This window comes from Pogonomyrmex barbatus, unplaced genomic scaffold (assembly GCF_055798465.1).
Source record: "Pogonomyrmex barbatus isolate J1 unplaced genomic scaffold, ASM5579846v1 scaffold8, whole genome shotgun sequence".
Classification (NCBI taxonomy): Eukaryota; Metazoa; Arthropoda; class Insecta; order Hymenoptera; family Formicidae; genus Pogonomyrmex; species Pogonomyrmex barbatus.
In genome coordinates, this window is record NW_028297182.1 from 4,718,347 (window position 1) to 4,738,934 (window position 20,588).

The 20,588-nt window shown below is 29.4% G+C and overlaps 2 protein-coding genes across 12 annotated transcripts in view; one reads left to right on the forward strand and one right to left on the reverse strand.

The window, feature by feature from the left end:
* Positions 1-20,588, forward strand: part of LOC105427733 (sex-regulated protein janus-A) — a 69,509-nt gene that overhangs the window by 24,031 nt on the left and 24,890 nt on the right. The gene's annotated exons all lie outside the window — the stretch shown is intronic.
* Positions 1-20,588, reverse strand: part of LOC105427731 (phosrestin-2) — a 51,541-nt gene that overhangs the window by 22,499 nt on the left and 8,454 nt on the right. For 2 of the 9 annotated variants that reach the window (XM_089083651.1, XM_089083650.1), the window contains exons 2-4: positions 19,346-19,473; positions 18,350-18,513; positions 2,036-2,089 (exon numbers count right to left, since the gene is read on the reverse strand). In XM_089083651.1, coding sequence (XP_088939777.1) covers positions 2,036-2,089; positions 18,350-18,513; positions 19,346-19,435 — 308 coding nt within the window. In that variant the 5' untranslated portion in view covers positions 19,436-19,473. Of the gene's footprint in view, positions 1-2,035; positions 2,090-18,349; positions 18,514-19,345; positions 19,806-20,588 lie in introns of all 9 variants that reach the window. The other 7 variants (XM_011639610.2, XM_011639608.2, XM_011639606.2 and 4 more) reach the window with 5 other exon arrangements.

The window sequence follows — 20,588 nt, forward strand, 5'->3', positions numbered from 1 at the left end:
GCTGTTTTGACGCGTTAAAACAGCAAACAGATTTTATGATCAATTAACTGCATTTCATGGAAATTTAATTTGATATTTTCAGTCGGAATTTTCTTTTTGATCTCTTTCCTTTCGCATCAACGAATTCTTTGAACAAAATTGTTTTTGCTGGCATTATTTATTCTTAAAAAGACAGATAAGAAATTTAATTTCGTAGTCTTTTTTTCGCAATGCTGATTAGCTTTTTTTTATTGTTACATCTTTATCTTATGTATGAAAATAACTATACACTAAATAAATATATATAATATGAGTGTTATGGATGTGTTTTCAAACAGGTTAATAATTGTGTAAATAGAAGTATTTCAGTATAATGATGCACACATATATATATATATATGTGTATGTGTAAAATATTCAGAAATATTTTTAATTTTTGAATTATCTTAACATTTAATTTTTATTTTAAGATTTTTTTAAACAATTTTTTGTTAAAATTTCTTTATATATATTTAAAATTATATATAAAATTATATATAAAATTTGTATTTACATATATATTTAGTTTGTAGAATTGTTACAATTTTATCATTCGATAAGATCGAACATATATACATATCGGGTAACTCCGAATGAGAAAAAGATCATTTTTATTTATATTAAGCTCTGAGATTGTTTTTCTGTTTGTATTTTGATAATATTTTGATAATGATGTACAGCTTAAAAAAAAAAAAGCTTTAAAGCACAATAAAATTTGATCAAGCAAATTATATGACTGAATAATTAAATAACAGAAACAGCGTGATAAAATATAATATACGCTCAAAATATATTTAATAAAAAAATATTTAAACTATAAAGTTTAACGAGAAAAATAGTGGGTTTTTTACTTCAAATAGAAGCTTTCCACTATTACCGAAAATAAAATTTTTACTTGAAACAGAGCTGGAAGTTTATTTTAAATTAAACTAAATATTTTTCTTCTATTTTATTTAGAATGAAAACGTATTTGTTTTGTTCGGTTTACTTTTTGTATTATGAACGTTTTGTGCTAATTATATCTAACAATTTTTTTTAATCTGTGAAAGATTTTAAAGACGAATTAGATATAATATATCGTGATATTAGAATGCAACATATCGATATTTAATGCATTTTAATAAATATTCTTAGACATGTTATTTATTTATTATATTATTATTATTATTATTAATATTCATTTATGTTCTATCGATAAAATATTTATATTCGACGTGATCCCAATGGTAAATTACATCCCTGAAAATCCCTGATATAAATATGCATTTATCCATGTGACCTGATATGGATACTTTTTCGTATTTATGCTATCTTATGCTTTCGTTGGCAAAAGGTAACATTACTTCGAGAAAATTCCCCGCTTTTTCGTTGTATAAATTTGAGATATTATCCCTTCAGATTTTATTAAACGAATTATTTCGACCCTGAAGATCCAATAATATTTTTCCTTTTCTCATTGAGCATAGCTGCAAATACGCCCAGAATAATTGGGTCAAGGATTTCTCATTACTTTAATTATTTAATTTTCTATCTTCTACACGTCAAATAAACGCGATACATAAGTGGTTTACATTCTGATTTATATTAAATTTTTATTAGAATTGTATATTAATGATATTAAAATCATAAATTATAAACTGTCAACCATTGTTGACTATTATTATCATAATAAATGTTTTAATGAATATTATATAAATTTAGATAGTTTACATTTTTTGCTATTATATTTGAGGAATTTTTATTATTTGCTAAATTTAAATTATGTCAGTTAAAGACGAAAAAAAGTCATTTAGCTTTGTTTTTTTTATTGTATTTAAATATAAAGAAAAATTTATAGGAAGGGTAAATGTATTGCAAATTGCAAATATGATATAATATTTGTATAAATTTGATAATTCCGTTTTAGGGGCATAAAAATGAGATATAATGATAACAATAAAAAGAATTATAAACATATATTTACATACGATTGCAATTTATATTTCGATAATTGTTTATAATCGACATTCTAAATTACCTTTGACTGCTGAATGCAGAATCCGATATGTGGTCCGGACTTGTATCAATTTTTCTGAAACACAGAGGAAACGAGCGGTGTTACTTATCGGAAGACCGCTTTTATTTTCAGCGCGAAGAAATATATATGATTACGAGAATTATATGTGATTACAAAGATGTCTGGCAATTAGGTATTATGGAAAGGATTACGGATGTAAATATTTAATAGACGCGACGTGATTTATTTACCATTGCAAAATCATTGCCATTGGTATTGGGATTATGGAAAAGCAATCTCAATTGTTGACATTTCACTTGCCAATAGTACTCGTGTTGGTTTGTTTATTTCTCTCACGTTTCTCAGTTGTTGGAAAAGTGTGACACGTGCCATGGCAATCTACTACTACGTCATGCTTTTCATATGATGATATTTATATTTATATTTGGATTTGTATTCGCCATTATCATAAAGGGAAAACTATTTTAAATATTTTAAATTCATTATTCCTCTCCCCTTTTGCTTTTTGTATTTGGAAGAATTTTTTTGTTCGCTATCTTTCTTCAGTTTGACATTTATATCATTTCCTACATACTTTTTACTTCTGCAATACAACTTCTTATATTCTTACTATTTCTCTAAAAAGTTCTAAACGTATTTTATATAGTTTCGATTAAGTTGATTTCTTAATTGATTTTCACAAAAAGTCTGTATAAAACTCATCCTTCAACCATAAAATTGTTTGAAACGAGGTAATGTATGCATTTCATTAATAAGCATTCATTAACACGAACGGCTTATATCGTAAATAAATTATGCGGGTTAGCAACGTTCGTTTTAATTGCGAGTTGCCTTGACAGTTTTGCAAGGTAGCCAGTTTTTGCGTTGTTTTGCGGAAAACGGAATAAAATATGCACAATTTATGCGTCACATGGTGTCGAGGATTTTATTCTCAGCGAAGCTTTATTTCTAGTTTAATTCCTCACGTGACACTGCCAAAAAATATTTTCCAAGCATGGTAAAAACGTCCATCAATTTGAAATTATCTCAATAATATCAATTTCTTATTAAATTCTGATTAACTACAATTTGAAAAGATCTAATTATGCGAAAATATTTAGCGTTGGAAATCAAAGTATATTTAATATTATATAATTATTCAATTAATACTTAATAGTTTAAAATAAAATACATTGTTTGCAATTAATTATATTTTTGTATTAATTTGATTGTTGAAATATTTAAAATAAAAAATTATATTAAACATAAAAAAGGAATTTGCAATAGATTAGTAATAAAATGTTTTATTAAAATATTGTTCATTAATGACAAAACTGTTTTTTCTCAAAATGTTATAAGCAATTTATAAAAGATATAGTAGATATAGTATCATCTGTTAATAGCCTTAGACGTTTTTAGACGACTTTCGATCGCATCGCAATTAAGTAGATCGTGGGGCGTGACAGTGATACTTCTACTTCGTGATTGTAATTTATCGTACCGGTAATTGCATTACAGGAAATTGTGCACAATGCACTGTACACCGACCTTGAGAATGATAGATTGCTAGTCTGTTGTATTTGTAACGTTTTTCATTGCATCACTGCTTATACTAATTTGCATCGTGTACTATGTCTTGCTATCTTTAATAGGCATGTGCTAAAATTAGTGCCATAATAATTGGACCAGGATATTGCACGAATTTTCTTTTTTTAACATATATACGAAATTAAATAAGGTTTTTTTCCCTTTATTAGCAAATGCAATTTATGAAGATTAATTGTTAAAATCGAATAAATGCAATTATTTTAATATTATTTTTTTATTTTAGCTAATTAAAACATTATGCATATTTGGGTACATTTCGGGAAGACAGGTGGAAAAAGTTAATTATTAATATTAGAAATTATTTTTATGTCATCCCGTCATTTAATAAGTCTGACTGTGTATATATGACCCTGTGTATATATATATATATATATATATATGTTCACGTGTATAGTTTTCCATTAACCCAATTAGATTACCTGTGTTTAAAAATTTTTTTTCATCCGATAAAACATAAATCTCTTGCATTCATATTGCTAATATTAGCATATCAACTTATTCTCTCTGTAATCTCTCATGCTTCAAAATGTCAAAGTTAGAACAGTTCACGAAATCGCATTCGATTTTAATATTTCCGATCTTGTTAATATTATGCAAATATTCGATCGGCCCCAAATAGCATAGCAGCGTATAAAATAGTGCAGTGTGCAATGGGGAACACTGATTGAAATGCGCATATTGGGCATAATAAACAGAAAAGCCGTAATCTGACATTAAGATCGCATAAATCACTGGCATGTAAACATTTTAAATGACATACGTTGCAATTGGCATGACTGCTGCAAAAATGCCTTTTTAATTATGTTTCACGGCAAATGCTGTGGATTTATTGCACGTATAAAACTCAATAATACCCGATCTTTATTCGTAAAATGACAAATGTAAAGATTTTATTGGACGTTTTGGTTTCTTAAATCTGATTTAATAGATGTTCTTGCTATTGACATAAAACACATATAAACTATATGTACGTTTTCATCAGATTTAATAATTTTTAAAGAAAGAAAAAATAATTTCTTGATCTCTTGTTTATTTCAAGTTGGGCATAGGATTTTTATTATAATTCATATAATTATGTATAATTGATATAACTTATAGCTTTCATTAGACTTTTTTGTATTGCTACACGAAAAAAACAATTTTGCCTTTGGCAAAATCTAAAAATTCGATCAAATATAGATCTGAAAATAATTTTATCGGATCATTAAAATTATTATGTAGAACGTTTAAGCATAATAATAATGCAAACATTTTTGTATCTTCTAGTAATCAGTAATTTGAACGTCGTATATAATAATTTTAAAGGCTCAACAAAATTGTTTTCAGATTTGCATTTTAAATTTCTAGATTTGCCAGTGAGCGTTCTCACTGCATACGGATATTTGGTATTGTAGAGAATCACATATTTAAATATATTTATATCGTGGCGCACGTAATCATTAGAATGTGTACTATCGCCACGTCGATGCGCGAATGATGTTTCTTTTAGATTAATACATACCGGTTCGCGGTATTTAGTGAAATATATACAGCTGACCGTACGCTGAGCGCGCACCGCACATGCGTAATCAAGTTACCGCAGTTTCAACTTTATCAATCGTGGTTTCCGTATTGAATGCGACCGCGACAATCGCGGGTGATGCGATCGCTCGCCTTTCTCCACGCGCTCGAATTTCAGGGTGCATCGAGACATTAATGGGTCGATCGTTTCGCACCGACGCCTATTTATGAGCGCTGCGTACTCGGCTCGATGCAGCGATACAGTTCTCGCGGCCAGGTGCGGCCAACGGAAACGAATGTCGCGCCGTATGCTATTGCATATAGGTTTGAAAGCTCAAAGCGGAGCGGACGGAATAAAATTTTTTCATTGTCGACGAAAGTGTGCGCGACGTGCTTTTGAAAGCCCGGCGCAGCCATGCCAAGAGAGAACCGAAAATACGAATGACGTGAACACTTGATGAAGAGAACACGTCTTTATACGTATGTGTACGTGTACAAAATGAAACAGGACACTTATAATCGCATTTGGGTATTTAAGAAAATACAATACAAAATATTGTCAAATAGAATTAAAAGATTAATTAATAAATTTAAAGTGTTATTAATCAACTATTAATAATCTGGTCTGTCAAATTTATGAAAAATTTATCAGAATCTATCAGAATCTATCTATCTGCTACAAATTTTATCTGCAAGAGGACTATAGAGAAGAATTTGATATATATCATTGACAAAATGCTGGCAGAGAATAGCAAAGTTTATTAACAAGATATGATGGTCGATTGATGGGCAGACTTTGATATATGTACTCGCTATAGTTTCGACAGAGATTGGCAGCAGAAATCGAGCAGAATCTGTCGAATGCAAGCCCTGTGCGATTTCTGCCGACAATCTGCTGTCAGATCATGTTAGCAAATTCTGTCGGCAAAACACGAGCTTAATACGGTGATTAATTGATGATGCCACTTTGCTAGAAATTTCTGTCCGCATTTGCTGCTGGCATACTGCGGCTAGTTTGCTTATTGGAAATTTTCACGAAGCATTTTTGTAATGACAATAATTTTATCCGATATCTCACATTCTTATTCTCTCTTTTACATCGCACAAAATAGAATATACGTTCGATGCATTCAACGTCAAAGACAAACTTTAAAACTTTATCGATGCGATTATCTGTGTCAATGTCAATTTTATTGGATTATGCTTTGAAATTGTCACGTTTCGAGGAATCACTATTCTTCATGCATATCTGCGAATATATCAAGTATAAAATGGTAGTTTCGAAGGATCAGGAGTTCAATGTTTTTGCGGTGAAGTTACGATCTGATCCGCGGTTGGCATATGCCGGGAAAATGGGAAATAAATCCCATGAGCCAAAGCCACTCCTACGTCTCCCTGCTGATAAAATGCTCGATATTCTTATCGCGTTCACGTGACTGTTTCGATATTTTGTTGATGCTCGGTTAGTGCCTCGGTGGATTATGGTTTATTCAAGCGGGGACATGTAACGCGATGAGACTAGCTAAGCTACCATATGCAGCTCTGGCACCGACAAACTTCTCGGTTAAAGTGTTGGTTGTGATCGGTAGCGAGATCGTCGCGGATGCGAGGCCCCAGACGGTCGTCTATTTTGTTGCTATAATGAAACGGCTCTTGTTTATCGCACCGAGAAAATAATTTTCTTCAACCGAGGAAATAATTTTCCTCGACGCTTTGTCGCAAACTTTCATCTCGACTGACTTTTTTATTAAACGTGCTGTGAAATTTTGTAAATTACTTACGGATAGGAAGTGATTAGAAAATATCGTTGATGCGCGCGGTCAATACTTTTACTAAAATAATTATTTTTACAAAACATTTTGGTTTATTAACGATCGTTTTTCGAAGAATCTTGATGGAGAATTGATCCTATCTTTTCTCGAAAACAGTTCCGTAATACGTTTACGTACGGAAAAAGCTCTGATGAGCAATACGAAATAACAAAAAAGGAATAAAAAATTTTTCTAATTTTCTACATTACATTAATATCTCTTTTATAGATCTGATGTAAGTTCTCGACAGCGTTTCTGGAGTCGATAAGTGTATCATGACTTGATTCTATCTCGATTAAAACAAAAAGAAAGAAAAAGTTATTATCAACTTTTATCACTTCGTATCCTCTCCGGTACCTTTTCTTTTCTACATTTAATCAACAAAACTTTCTGGATCATATCAGGAATCCTAAAAAATCGTTTGTGGAAGTGCGATAATTCTCGCTATTCAGAACCCTGCTGATTGCATCAGAATTTTGAAAATTTTGGATTGATGACTTCATAGAGGCCAATGTTCATGTGCTGTCACTCGAAATTCACTGTTTCACGTTTAAATGACCTGCAATCGTCAATGCGAATCGATGAACGCATTACGTTGAACTGTGGCGCATGGGACAATCTTCCTAGTAAATGGATCGGGCAGCGATGCATGTTACGATTCAATATCATTGAGAGGCTCATCTTGATATGCATTACGTGCAAGCTTTATTGCGATATTATTTGCTCAGTTAGTATAATCGCAATCCTTGCGAATGCATTTTATGCAATCATGTATGACAATCTCGATATTGAATTTCTCTCAATGGCTTGATCATATTCAATAAAAAGTGTGATCTATTCTATTATCAATAAATTCGATGTAAATACCGACATTTAAATAAGTTATAGGGTAGCAGAGATGCAATAGAAAATGTTCGATAAATTTAAATATTATAATGTTTATGTTATAGGGAATATAATGGATAAAAAGCGCAATATATTTATATTATTGTTATATGAAGGCATTATTGTTATATTGCTTGTTAAGAATATTAATGGGATATATTAACTGAATACTAATCTGAATGAAATTGATATGGTCGCGTCGTGTGAATGCAAGTTGTGAATCATCCACTTTAATTTGCGTTTATCATTTTTCAATATATAGTTATAGTAAAATTAACCTATCGCGAAATCGCCTTAAACTAATTAATATGCAATCGTGATGTAAATCTTTGAGGCATTATACGCGTATGTGATTTTGATTGTAAGCCATGCGTCATCATTTTCAATCGGATTTGGTCCTAATTTAAATCTCCTCAACCCTATTAAAGCCCTTTTCTCCTTAATGTTAAGTTTCTTTTTAGAAATAATTAGGAGATATTAGTCTTTATTCTTTTTGAAATATGCGCGATCATTAAACCGCCTTTATATCATGTTCAAAGTAGCTTATCAAAGTAGCCTCGATAAGAATAATATTAAAAAAATTAATAATATTAAAAAATAATATTAAAAAATTCGATTATAAGATTTGATGATAACGCAACACTGAATTCTTTTATATAAATTAACATTTTTATTTTATTTTAATATTTTACAACAATTTCGCAGTTTAGCGAAGAATAAATCCTAATGATAAAAGAGAGACTGTGAATTTTTAGTCTACAAATTAGCTCCTTTGAATGTTGATGAAGTATCGATTATTGAAATATTACCAGTAGATGAAAAAAATTATAATAGCTAATGGAATTTCAGGATATTGCAAATGTGCCAATCATGGTAGCACTTTCTCTGTCCTTTAAAAGATAACGACGTAGCCTTTTAACGACTCCCCTTCCTATATTATGTTATTTAGGTTAATGAGTAGCAGACTACTGAAAATTAATTAGCTCGATAGCAGCTTTCAGCGTTTGAAAGCTACAAGTTTTGACAAGTTGTCAGATTTATATCATTCTTTGTACTTTGTTAAAAAAAAACGGTCTAAATTTTAAATGATAATGATAAATAAAGCTTTAAGCGCCATTTTATTATGTATAAATAATCGGATTTAAGAATATTTGTTATTTCTAGAATATTTAATTTCTTTTTAGCGTTAATTATTAATGCTGCTGATTTTATACGCGTATGAACCGTAATACTTTATAAAAAAATTCATTTTTTAAAATATTTTTTAAATATTATTAGTGTACACAATGTTATAAACATATTTATAAATGCGTAAATTAATAACCTATAAATATAAATATAATTATTCATGCGTTAGCACACACATATATAGTCGACGTTGACTGTACTTGAATATTATCAAAATTAATTTATTTTGAATCTAAGCGTTAATTGTAATTGAAGCGGACTTTTTGATACATAAAGTTTTTCAAAGGCATATAAATGTTCTAAATTGCAGATAATAAGCTGAAATCTGTTTTGAATGAATCTTTCACAGTGTGTTATCTGAAACACGTATCGATCTGATATGCGATGTATGTTATTTCATGTCTCTTCCCCTCTCTCTCTCTCTCTCTCTCTCTCTCTCTCTCTCTCTCTCTCTCTCTCTCTCCCCTCTCCCCCCTCTCTCTCTCCCTCCTCTCTCTTTGTTTCCCTGTCTTCTCTCTCTCCCTCCTCTCTCTTTGTTTCCCTGTCCTCTCTCTCTCTCTCTCTGTCTTTAATTATCTGTTTGTTTCTACTTATCAGTAGTATGATATCATTTATTGCCTATCAATGTTATTTATTTTTAATTTGTAATTAATTTGTAATTAATTTGTAGTAAAAAATAAAATTTGTAATAAAAATTGACATATGCTCACGGGTAAATATCAAAGAAAAGTAAAAAAACTAACCATGAAAGAATATCTGATAAAATTGAGTAAAAACGATGACACTGTCGAAGCAATTTTCTTTTGTGAACGCGATGGGAAGGCCGTCTTTTCTTCGTCGCAACGACTAAAGTGCTCGTAGCTCAGAAGTACTTTCGCCGAGCTTCGAATTTATTATGTATCTTTCTATAGTTCAGTCACTGATATAATTAAGATTTACAAGATTTTCGATTATATACTCGCTTTCTACAATACTTGAAGTACGTTTTGATGCTAGAAATACCTTCCTTTCCTTTATGAGTTCTCTTAAATAATAAATATTTTAAAAAATACAAATGAAATATAAAAGTGAAAAAAATGATATTTTTTTGTAAAAATATTAAAATAGTGATTTCTCTGTCGAAGTTTTATAAATCGTACATTTTTTATTTCTTTTTTATGTCTTTGACTTTTATAAAATCAATTAATATTAAATTTTACTATTACTTACTTGCTCAGGCTCCGCCTGAGTGCTGTTAAAAAATGCATTTCTCCCTCCATTTTGCATTGGATAAAAAAACACCCTGTTTTGTATTAGCTCTTGCGATCTTATAGAACGTGAAATGCATAATTCTGACTAGTTGTTCTTTTTTTTTAGAAAAAAAAAGAAAAGGTTTTATCTCATCTGCTGCATCTATTTTGCATACATATAGAGATATAGATGCGTTTATGTCTGTGTTCGTACTAAAAAAAGCCATAAAAAAGATTATATATATATATTAACACTTTGTTGGCGATATACCAAGACAACAAGCGTCTGTAGTCATCAACTTTTTTTATTTTAAAACACGTAAAACAATTTTATTCCTCGTCTTCTATTTAAAAGTAAAAGAAGATAACACTATTTGTTGAGACAATTTTAAACTTTATATGTTTCTGGAAATCTCCTAATTTATCATTCATACTGCATTTAAGTAAAATTCCAAGAATATATTAGATCATGTTAAACTTTTGAAAACAGTTGATCGCTCGACGATTACACGTGGGTGCGTATTTATCCATATTATTTACTTGTAAATTTATATAGAACCATAGAAAAAGAATATTGTTACGTTGAACACGCGATTTTGTTTAGATTTAGCTGTTCATTATGGAAACTTGTTTAGTGGTATAAGATGGTTTCATTAACTGGTATTAATAAAGTTTTGTGCTCCCTACATTTAATTATGTCTGGTATTAACAGTAAATTTCATTAAGAATATTGCATATATATATATATATATATATATATATATATATATATATATACATAGGTATATGATGTAAACAAAAACAGAAATGGAACTCGTCTTTATATTTAACACATGTTTTAAATAGATATCAGGAGATTGATTCTTATTCATCTCGAGAGATATTATTTAGTTAAATCCACTGTTATATATATAATATCATAAAAAAATATATTGATGTAAAAAGTTGCTTTATTTATTACACGGTTAATAATTTCGTTCCGACATTGAATGTATCAAAATCGTTTTTCTTTCTTACCTTACTATTTTTATCGATAACGACCATCAACCAGCTGTATCGATCAATGTCACTCACTGTCAATTCAGAATTTAAGCATAGAGAAAAAATATAACTTGCAATATTTTACACGTGGGTGATTATTTCCTTGAGAAATTGTACGGCAGAAATGTCCGAGATACACGCGCACTGTTTTACTCAATTTGTCATCTCTTGTCTCTTTTTTTTTTCTTCAAATTGATGACGAGTAAAATATTGCAAACAACAATATAAGATATATATGTTAAAATAGTTATAAAAATAAAATTAATTAATAATAGCCGCTGTCAGATATTGTTTTAAAACAGTTTATCTTTCTTTGTTGAATTTATATGTGAATTTATTTTATTAATTCTATTAATTTTAACCAATTGCGCGTCGAATTTCCATTATTGTATACTGTTATATTATTACATACTACGATTGTATGTAATAATATAATACAAAAAAATGTGCCATAGTAATGCGTTTGGATACATAGATATAACAGTCTATTTATTGTTAATTTGCCCAATTATTCGTTTGATTATAAAATAAATTTGTAATAAGTATATATGTGTATATATATATATATATATATATATATATATATATATATATATATATATACATATCGCAGAATGTTTATTCGTGATATACTTTAATACATGACTAATCAATTATATTTTTTGATCTATTATTTATGGAATAATATATCTTAGAAAAATAACAATTTATAAATTTAATTTATTAATTTAATTTTATTATTAATTATTTTTGTTTTTGTTGACATAACTTTTTCTATAGAAATAATTTAATACTCAAGCTAGCTATCAAATTATTTTCATCATTTTGAAACGCAATCTTCATGATAAAAAAAAAAGAGAAAGGAGAAATGAGGGTGAGAAGAAAACGTCGGAAAAGATTGCGATACAAACGATCGATGTAGACGCTTCTATTCACGAAGTGAGATTTTATGTTATATACTTCTCTGGATATTATCGAACGTAATGCGTTCTATCGCGAATATATCCATGATGAAGCGTATATAATGTTGAAAATACTACGACATTTGATAGCTTTTAAGTCTTGTGCGATTATTTTCACCTTTTAACATGTCCACTTTATCTCTTTTGTGCAACCGTGTGATTTGTTCTCTAAAAAAATTATATCGTACTTTTCATATTGTATGATGATATGATTATATACGATACGTTTAAAAAAAGTTTTTTTTCTCGATAAGTTTATAAAGGAAAGGTACTTGTTAAGGATGTTGTTATTATTAAAGAGTGTTTGAAAGGGATATTCTCGCGTAATTAACAAATAGTATCCAGTAACTGCGAATGGTAGAATATCTTATTTCAGACGCACGCTGATGAAATTTTTCGTGAAAATAAAACGGTCTTATTCTTGACCGCGTGCTATTTCTTTTGCAGCGCACACAATTCCGCGCTACTCAACATTTTCTATTGCCTGCGGCCTTTTTGCTGCCGAACCGTTGAAATTAAATATGCCAAATAATTGGTTTTATTATCATTTATTATCAAACGGAACTATGCCATTTAACGTCCATGAATGTATAAATTCTAAGAAAATAAGAATTCTCTGAAAATCTTAATGATTCTTATGGGAACGGCGGACATTTCTTTGTCTCAAGGCAAATATTTTGTAATTAAAATAGCGCGACGTTGAAATGTCAGGCAAACAATAACTTCGTATATTACGTAATTAATTAATTAATACATTAAAATTGAGAAAGTCCGTGTGAGTTATGATTTTATTATTACTGCGCGATTACGTAATTTCGTTACCAGTTACTTATTGTAACCAGTTGTAATGTGAGTGTTTCGATTTGGAAAGAGAATGGAAAACGGCAATCGAAGAGACGTGCAAAGACTTTTTAAAGATAAAGGGAACTTTGAAGTTATGATCCATCGGAAAATAAAAAATGGATCGAGCCCCTTGTGGATTGCTTTGCTCTAGTGTTACATGCGGGGGTGTGTCAAACTCAACATATTGTCATAGTATAAGTGTTCCAGATATTTTCCTATGGTACGCATGCATTGCGTGTATGTCACGCCACATCGTAAATATTGGCCTGGAGTCGAGCGATATAAATACGTAAAGGAGGAAGAGAAAAAAGGGGGAGAAAGTATACGGATAAAAGAACATCTCAAGGAGAATTTCGCTGTTCATATTTTACCAATGCAATAAGAAATTTGCATACATTATAATACTCTTACGATGTTTTTGCCTTCTCGGGCAGTGTTGATCTTGCAGATTTCAAATTTCACAAGCAAGCACAAATTTGATATTCTCCTTGGACCGTTAATTATACACAACCGCAAAGAGTAATTACTTTTACACACACACACACACACACACACACACACACACACACACACACACACACACACACACACACACACACACACACACGTATAGTGCTGTAATTACTCTTTGCTTTGTTATATTTTTATTTAGCAATTATATCTGTATATCACAATTTTTTTTACATTATATAATGATTGCATATGTCTTCAGTTACGAAGAAAAAAGTGGGATGCACATAAAACGTGTTTCGTAATGTCTCATATTTTTGCGTTTATGCAATATAACTGTTTATGCAATATAAAGATACATCTTGTCGAGAAAATACGTCCAGTGTATCGCTTGTATATTTAAATACAGAGAGAAATAAAAAATTTTTATCAATAATACATGCGAAACACATCAACATTACATGTTTCGTGAATTTTTGAAAAGAGCATATTAAATATTTATTAAATTTTTTTGTAACTCGAAATGCAACATTATAGTAATAATAAAATACAGGGAAAAACGGATGTATAAGGAATATGTAACGAAAGTATGAGATAATAATAGATATAAACAAACTATAAAATTATGAAGAATTTCCGTACTGTGAGTAATTGTTGTTTATATTTTTCACATAATCACATGTGTGTATTTCTCCTTTTGAAAACCTTGCCTTCTATTCGATTGCTCTTTCCACTATCAGATCTCCTGGCGGCAATACTCGAGGTTTCATGTGTACCACTTGTGTGGTTTCTCATTTCAACCGATCTTTTAGATACATGCACGCTCGAATTGTTGCAAGCATTCTAGATATTTTCCTTCCACTTCTATAATATATAAAAAGTGGTTTTCTTGTTATATATAAATTTATCTGAATCTGTTACATGACGATATAAAAGATAAAAAAATTATTAGTCTGATTCGAAAGCATTGAGTATCTTAATATTTATAATGACTACTAAAAAAATTTGTATCATGCAAATTTAGAAATAAAAAATGAGAAAGAGTTGTACAATATTTTTAATGGGAGGGAAGGGATTTAATTTTCGAATTATATTTTCGAAATAATCGTAATCAATTTGATTAAATACACTTTTTTCAGTGAAATCGCTTTCGGAGTTACAAGCGTTTAAGCACGATTTATTTATTTTGAAAGATGTGCTGTGTTATATTTTTCTTTTTCTAATTTTATTAAATACTCAAAAATAGAATGTTTGTTTTTATTATAGCGTAACGAGTTTACTGTTTCAGACCCAATGTTTTCCTCTCTATTAGCGGTACTGCTGTACTTGTTGTTGATATTGGACATGAATTACGCGTATTGTATAAATCTGCATACATTTTGACGTTTGTTGCTTTTGCTTTATTGCAAGCTTATAATGCGTAAGACTAATGAAACTGGTGGGACTTCATTAAATATGTATTGAAATTAACGAGGCGATAATGAACAAATATCGCATTATTAGCAATAACGATGTTGAGAATATTATGCAACTAACTTGCATATTTTGTTAATAATTATTTCGCGCTTATCAATGCTGGCATTAGCGATTGAATGTGAACTTTCTGTGTACTTTCAATAAAGGATGTGACTTTATACTATTCCAAATTTATAATTATTAACCAAGTGAGAATATGTCACATTTTAACAGGGTATAAATTATAGGCTTATTTCCAGCATCAAATTCGAAATCACAACGATATAGAGAAAATTTCGAGAGAAAAATTATTTCATATTCTCTTTTCCGCTGTTTCGCTTTCAATCGCATCTTATCGATGTTTTTTTTCTTAACATCTACACGATATACTTTAATCTTGAGATTTTCATTCGCGGCGGATTTATTAATATCCCACCAGACGTGATAAATTCCATTTGACGTGACATTATGGCGACGACGTCGCTGCATTTATCGCATACCAAGTTGAATTCCGTTTTATTGATTTGCGTAAGCAATATCCATCTCTTCGAATCCGGAAATTTTGCAAATCCATAAATCGTTCCGATTGCATCCAATTTATATGCATATTTTACTAGTTCCCGCATTTATTACACCGATTCTGCAGGATGCGCAGATATTGTTGGCCCTTTCGATGTGAACGCGAATGACCGACGAACGCGCGAAGTCAATGCTTGTTCAGTGGTACATTTAAATATTAATTTACGCTCAGTCGTCGTGGAGTTTCACAGCCGCACATAAATTAATTAATTTGTTATAATTAACTAACAGTTTATTTTATATTTCAGTGAAAACGCATTAGTAAATTCGCATTAGTAAAGGCATTATAACTTGCATATTAATATAACTTGTTCTGTTGGAAAAGTAATTTCGCTGGAGAAATATTTCTGTAGATGGTTTTACTAATACCAGAAAATTTCTATTTGTATTTCTACAAATTTGTAATCTGAATAATAATTAAAAAAATAACGCCTTTAATTTTCTTCCTCCTTAGTTGATGTAACAGAAGGTACTTGTAATTTTTCGAATTAGTATTTTGCAGAAAATATTGTTTTCAATTTAAACTCTTTTTGATTCATTTCAGTCATCTTGTAATGTCGAAAGCGAAAAAACACATAATAAAAATTATAGCAAAATACATTAAATGAGAAATATTTTTTTAATAAAGAATTTTAACAATCCATAGACTTATAAAATATATTGAAAACTTGTCTTTTGCTTTGTTTATGCTTATAAAATATGCCTCAATCAAGAATAAATTTCAATTTTTGAATGTATGATTATTTATTAATTACTGAAGTAAAAAGAAAGTTCTCAATATATTTTACACGTTTCGTTCGATTGCAAAAGTTCTTTCATTAAAAAATATTGTAATTTATTGTGCAAAAATTTTCATCGTGTGTTTTTACCTCTGACGTCATCAATTCAAATGGCCAGCAAAAGCCTCAATTATATCAGTATTTCATCATTTCATCATTTCATTTTAAATAAATTTTATCATTTTAATAAATTTTAGATAAATGAAAAAAGGTTTATGTAAACGATATATTATACGATATATTATATCCAATATCATTCTCAAAAATAAATTTTGTTTTTATGAATATTGTAATACAATGATTTTTTTATAACATTAAATATCTCTCGTTTACTCTTTAATTAATTATTGTCAATTATATTAGAATATTTAACAGGAAATTAAACGGCGATTATCTTTTTAACTTAAGACTTAATGTCAAGATATATTTATATGAATAATTTAAATATTCGTTTTCAATACTCTCTTCTCATCGCTATTAAATAATTTAACTTGTAGCTGACTGAATGAAAACGGCAGATTGTTTTGTACTCCTCATTTCTTTGTTTTTTTTCCTCTCTTTTGTATTTTTATTTAATATTTGATAATTTTTATATATATTTTTTATAAATATAGAAAAGAGTAGATGCTATTGATAGAATATTGATAGAATAAAAAGTTTGTAAAATGTGAAGCTGTTGAAAAAAGCATATTAAAAATCAGAAAAGAAATTAAATCAATAATTTATCTATTAATTCCTTGATTTCTTTTATATAAAAATCGAATTACGAAAATTTGAATTTATTAATACGTTCCTCCTCCCAATGTGATAGAAATGTGATATTGTCATATGTAAGAGTCTGTTTGTTTATTTCAATCATCGAATTATATTCGATGCTTCGTGATTGTAAATTCCACGACTAAGACCATTAAGCGGAATTAATTAAAGTGATAACATGCAAGTACATAGGTACGTGAATGTAGTAAGGCTTTCCAGACCCTGTGGACCTCACACTATTATCTTCGAACCTCTCGAATTTCCCAAGATAACTATTACGATACAAAATCATATAAAATCGCTTGTAGACTCTTGCAATAAAGATTGCGTTATCGAGACATGACATTATACAATAAAAATCTTATTTTTCTTTGAAGAATTTTGTACTTTAGGTAGGTATTAAATTCTAATACCTTAAGTAATAATAGAGTACTTGATTCCTTTAAGATGTAAATGTTAATTTAACTATTGTAAATTATTAATACATAATTATTATATATCGTAATATTAATATAACATTGAACTTCTTAATGGTACAACACTTAAATGTTTTTTAATGTTTTATAAATTATTTTTATATACATATATATATATATACATATATAAAATTTAAATGGATGTTAATGACATTTTCATACAATTTCAATTGTATTATGATTTTCATTTATGACATGTCAAATAAATTATTATTTAATGTAATTTATAGATAATTAATGTCTTTGTTATACTTAATATGAGCTACCTTATAGATAGACTTAATCTATCCTGAATTTACGTGTAATTTGATTCTATCTAATTAATCATATTGACATATCGCCAAGTTGTGTCAGTCCCATATTTGTACTATCGTATAACACGCTGTATCTTGAGAAGATTGACTGCTGTAATTTCCCAAAGTTTCGTCGTAAAAATATCACTGTGGAAAAAGTTTGCGAAAGCGTCCGTCTTCTCTTAGAAGCTTTTTTTAGTCTCCCACTTATCGTAACGTTCTAATCAATCTAATGTCGTATTCTCACATAAGAAATACCATGTTATCAAATAAATTACTGTCGTTAAATTATCACGATTCTTCAATTTTGGAAGAAACTTTCGTTGTTTTAATATTTGAAAATTAAAACATCCAAATGCACTCATTTTTATCAATTGTATATCATTGGATTGTCAACAATGCGATTAAAATTCTCAAGAGACATTGACACATCTCCGGCATAATCTGTTGATTTATTTAACTAAAAGATTGCACGCTTACCTGTCAAATCGCGTGTCAACCTGCTGCATTTGCGGTTGCACTTGTAAATCCTGCTCTCGAGCCGATTTTGCTTCCTCTCGATGGCTTTCCTCTTCTTCTTTCTGATTTGTCGTCCTCTCATCTTTCGTATCGCAATTCTCTACTGTAATGTTCCTGTGTTCCACCTATGCAAGAAAATCGTTGGTACATGAATTATTTCCCAATTAATTTCCTGACGCGAATAGAAAATGTAGAGAAGATTAATTGAATTCGTGATGATTCTTAATTTTAGATTTACGTCAAGTTAGTAATTATAATATAAGTTTTATCTGAATACTTGGTATATGGAAAATATTTTTGAATAAATTTTCATTTTTTTTTTATATTTATAATGACGCAAGAAATTCTTATCATATTTTCATATTTCTTTCAATAATTTTTAAACATTTTTAAGCACTAAAAATTTCTCATGTTTCAATTTTAATGATGCATATTATAAAAAATCAATAGAAAAGAAAACGGAAATACTCATTACATTTTTTTAATATTAAATTTTTTTAAATTTTCTAAATTTTCTATATTCTGTAAATTACTAAATTATTAAAATTTTTTAATTTAATTTTTGTATACAGAGTGTCCGAATTGTTACCTCTGCGAACAAACAGAGCAGATTATACTGAATAGAAAAATCCTTTACCATTTTGCGATTTTCGAATAATTAATGAATTATTAATTTATTTGAAGATCGCGTATGCATCTGTGCGAAGATCCAGGACATTATGGTTGCTAGGCAAAGATATTTGGAAGTGTGATCTTGTACAATTGACATATCATCTGTTTATAGTGCATATCTCCAAATTTTGCCTAGTACGCTTAACAACCGTGAGCGTGCATAAAACTGGGCTGTTTGTTTATGCGGACGCACGCGCATTCACAGATTTATATAAATTAATATCTTATTAATTATTAAAAAAAGTCGTAAAAAATGTCATAGAATTTTTCTATCGTAATATTTACCGTGTTGGGATATAGCTCCTTTCCCTGCTCCTCATCGTCGGATTGAATCACGGTGGTTTCCGGTGTGACATGGCTGCCGTTTGTCGCCATCTCTTCGTCCTTTATCGTTTCAGCGTGGCCACAGAGGCCTAACAAGCAATACACGATCACGCACACAACTCTTGTTATTTCGTTCACATGCACATGCACTACGGCTTTGATCGAAGTCTTTCTGTTTGTGTTTCGCTCAGTTGGTGTAATACCGCATTTTTTATCAGAATTGCCCTTTGCTGCTTTCACGGGACATGATTTTGTCCTAGTTCATTTCGTTTGTTTTGTTGAATTTTCTTCATGGCATTCGTTAAATCTAGGAGAATATCAGCGATCTTCGCGTGGCAGGAAATAGGAATATCCTGAATATTCAAATTGATGAAAGGGCACGTGTCAAGGTCATTAGAATTGATCGTTATGTATACACGTTCTGTTACGTAAATTCTTTCGTTAAAGAGAGAGTATTGGATTTGTAGTGAGCGAGAGAGAGAGAGAGAGAGAGAGAGAGAGAGAGAGAGAGAGAGAGAGAGAGAGAGAGAGAGAGAGAGAGAGTTCTAAAAATCTATGCTACTTTCTCAGGTGTCGCGAATTCGTACAACATTTTAAAGAGTAATAAATGAATGTTTCGAAAGAGTGAGAAAAGAAATTAAAATCTCCATTTTTCGTTAATTAATTTATTCGTTAATTAATTTATCCAATATTTTAATTAATTTTATTTAAACATGTCAATAGCGACAATTTCCTTTATCTTTAATTGTCTAATTAGATTTTAATCTAATTTGCAAAATTTTAGTTACCATTTTGTTAATTTTGATGAAAATTATGATTGCGTAAATATATGTACTTTTGCTCAGCGAATCACATTTATGCTATGTTAGATAATAAAGTAAAAGAAAGAGAGAAAGGAAGAAGGAAAAAAATTAATAAAAAAACAAATTAAAATTTTATTTGAGAAGTTATACTATACAATTCAATATATCTTGAAAATCGAATATGATATTTTTTCTCATTTATTTTTTTTTCCATACGATTATTTCATAATCATCCGAAAAGCTTATATTTAGTTCTTCATTTACATAGAATTTCTATACGCGTCATTTTTAAAATGAATTTAATTTTGACATTTAATAAAAGTTAAGAACTAATGCATACCGTAAAGTCTCTATAAAATGAGCCCATAGTATTCGAAACTCAGTTTAAAAAAGTTCAGCGG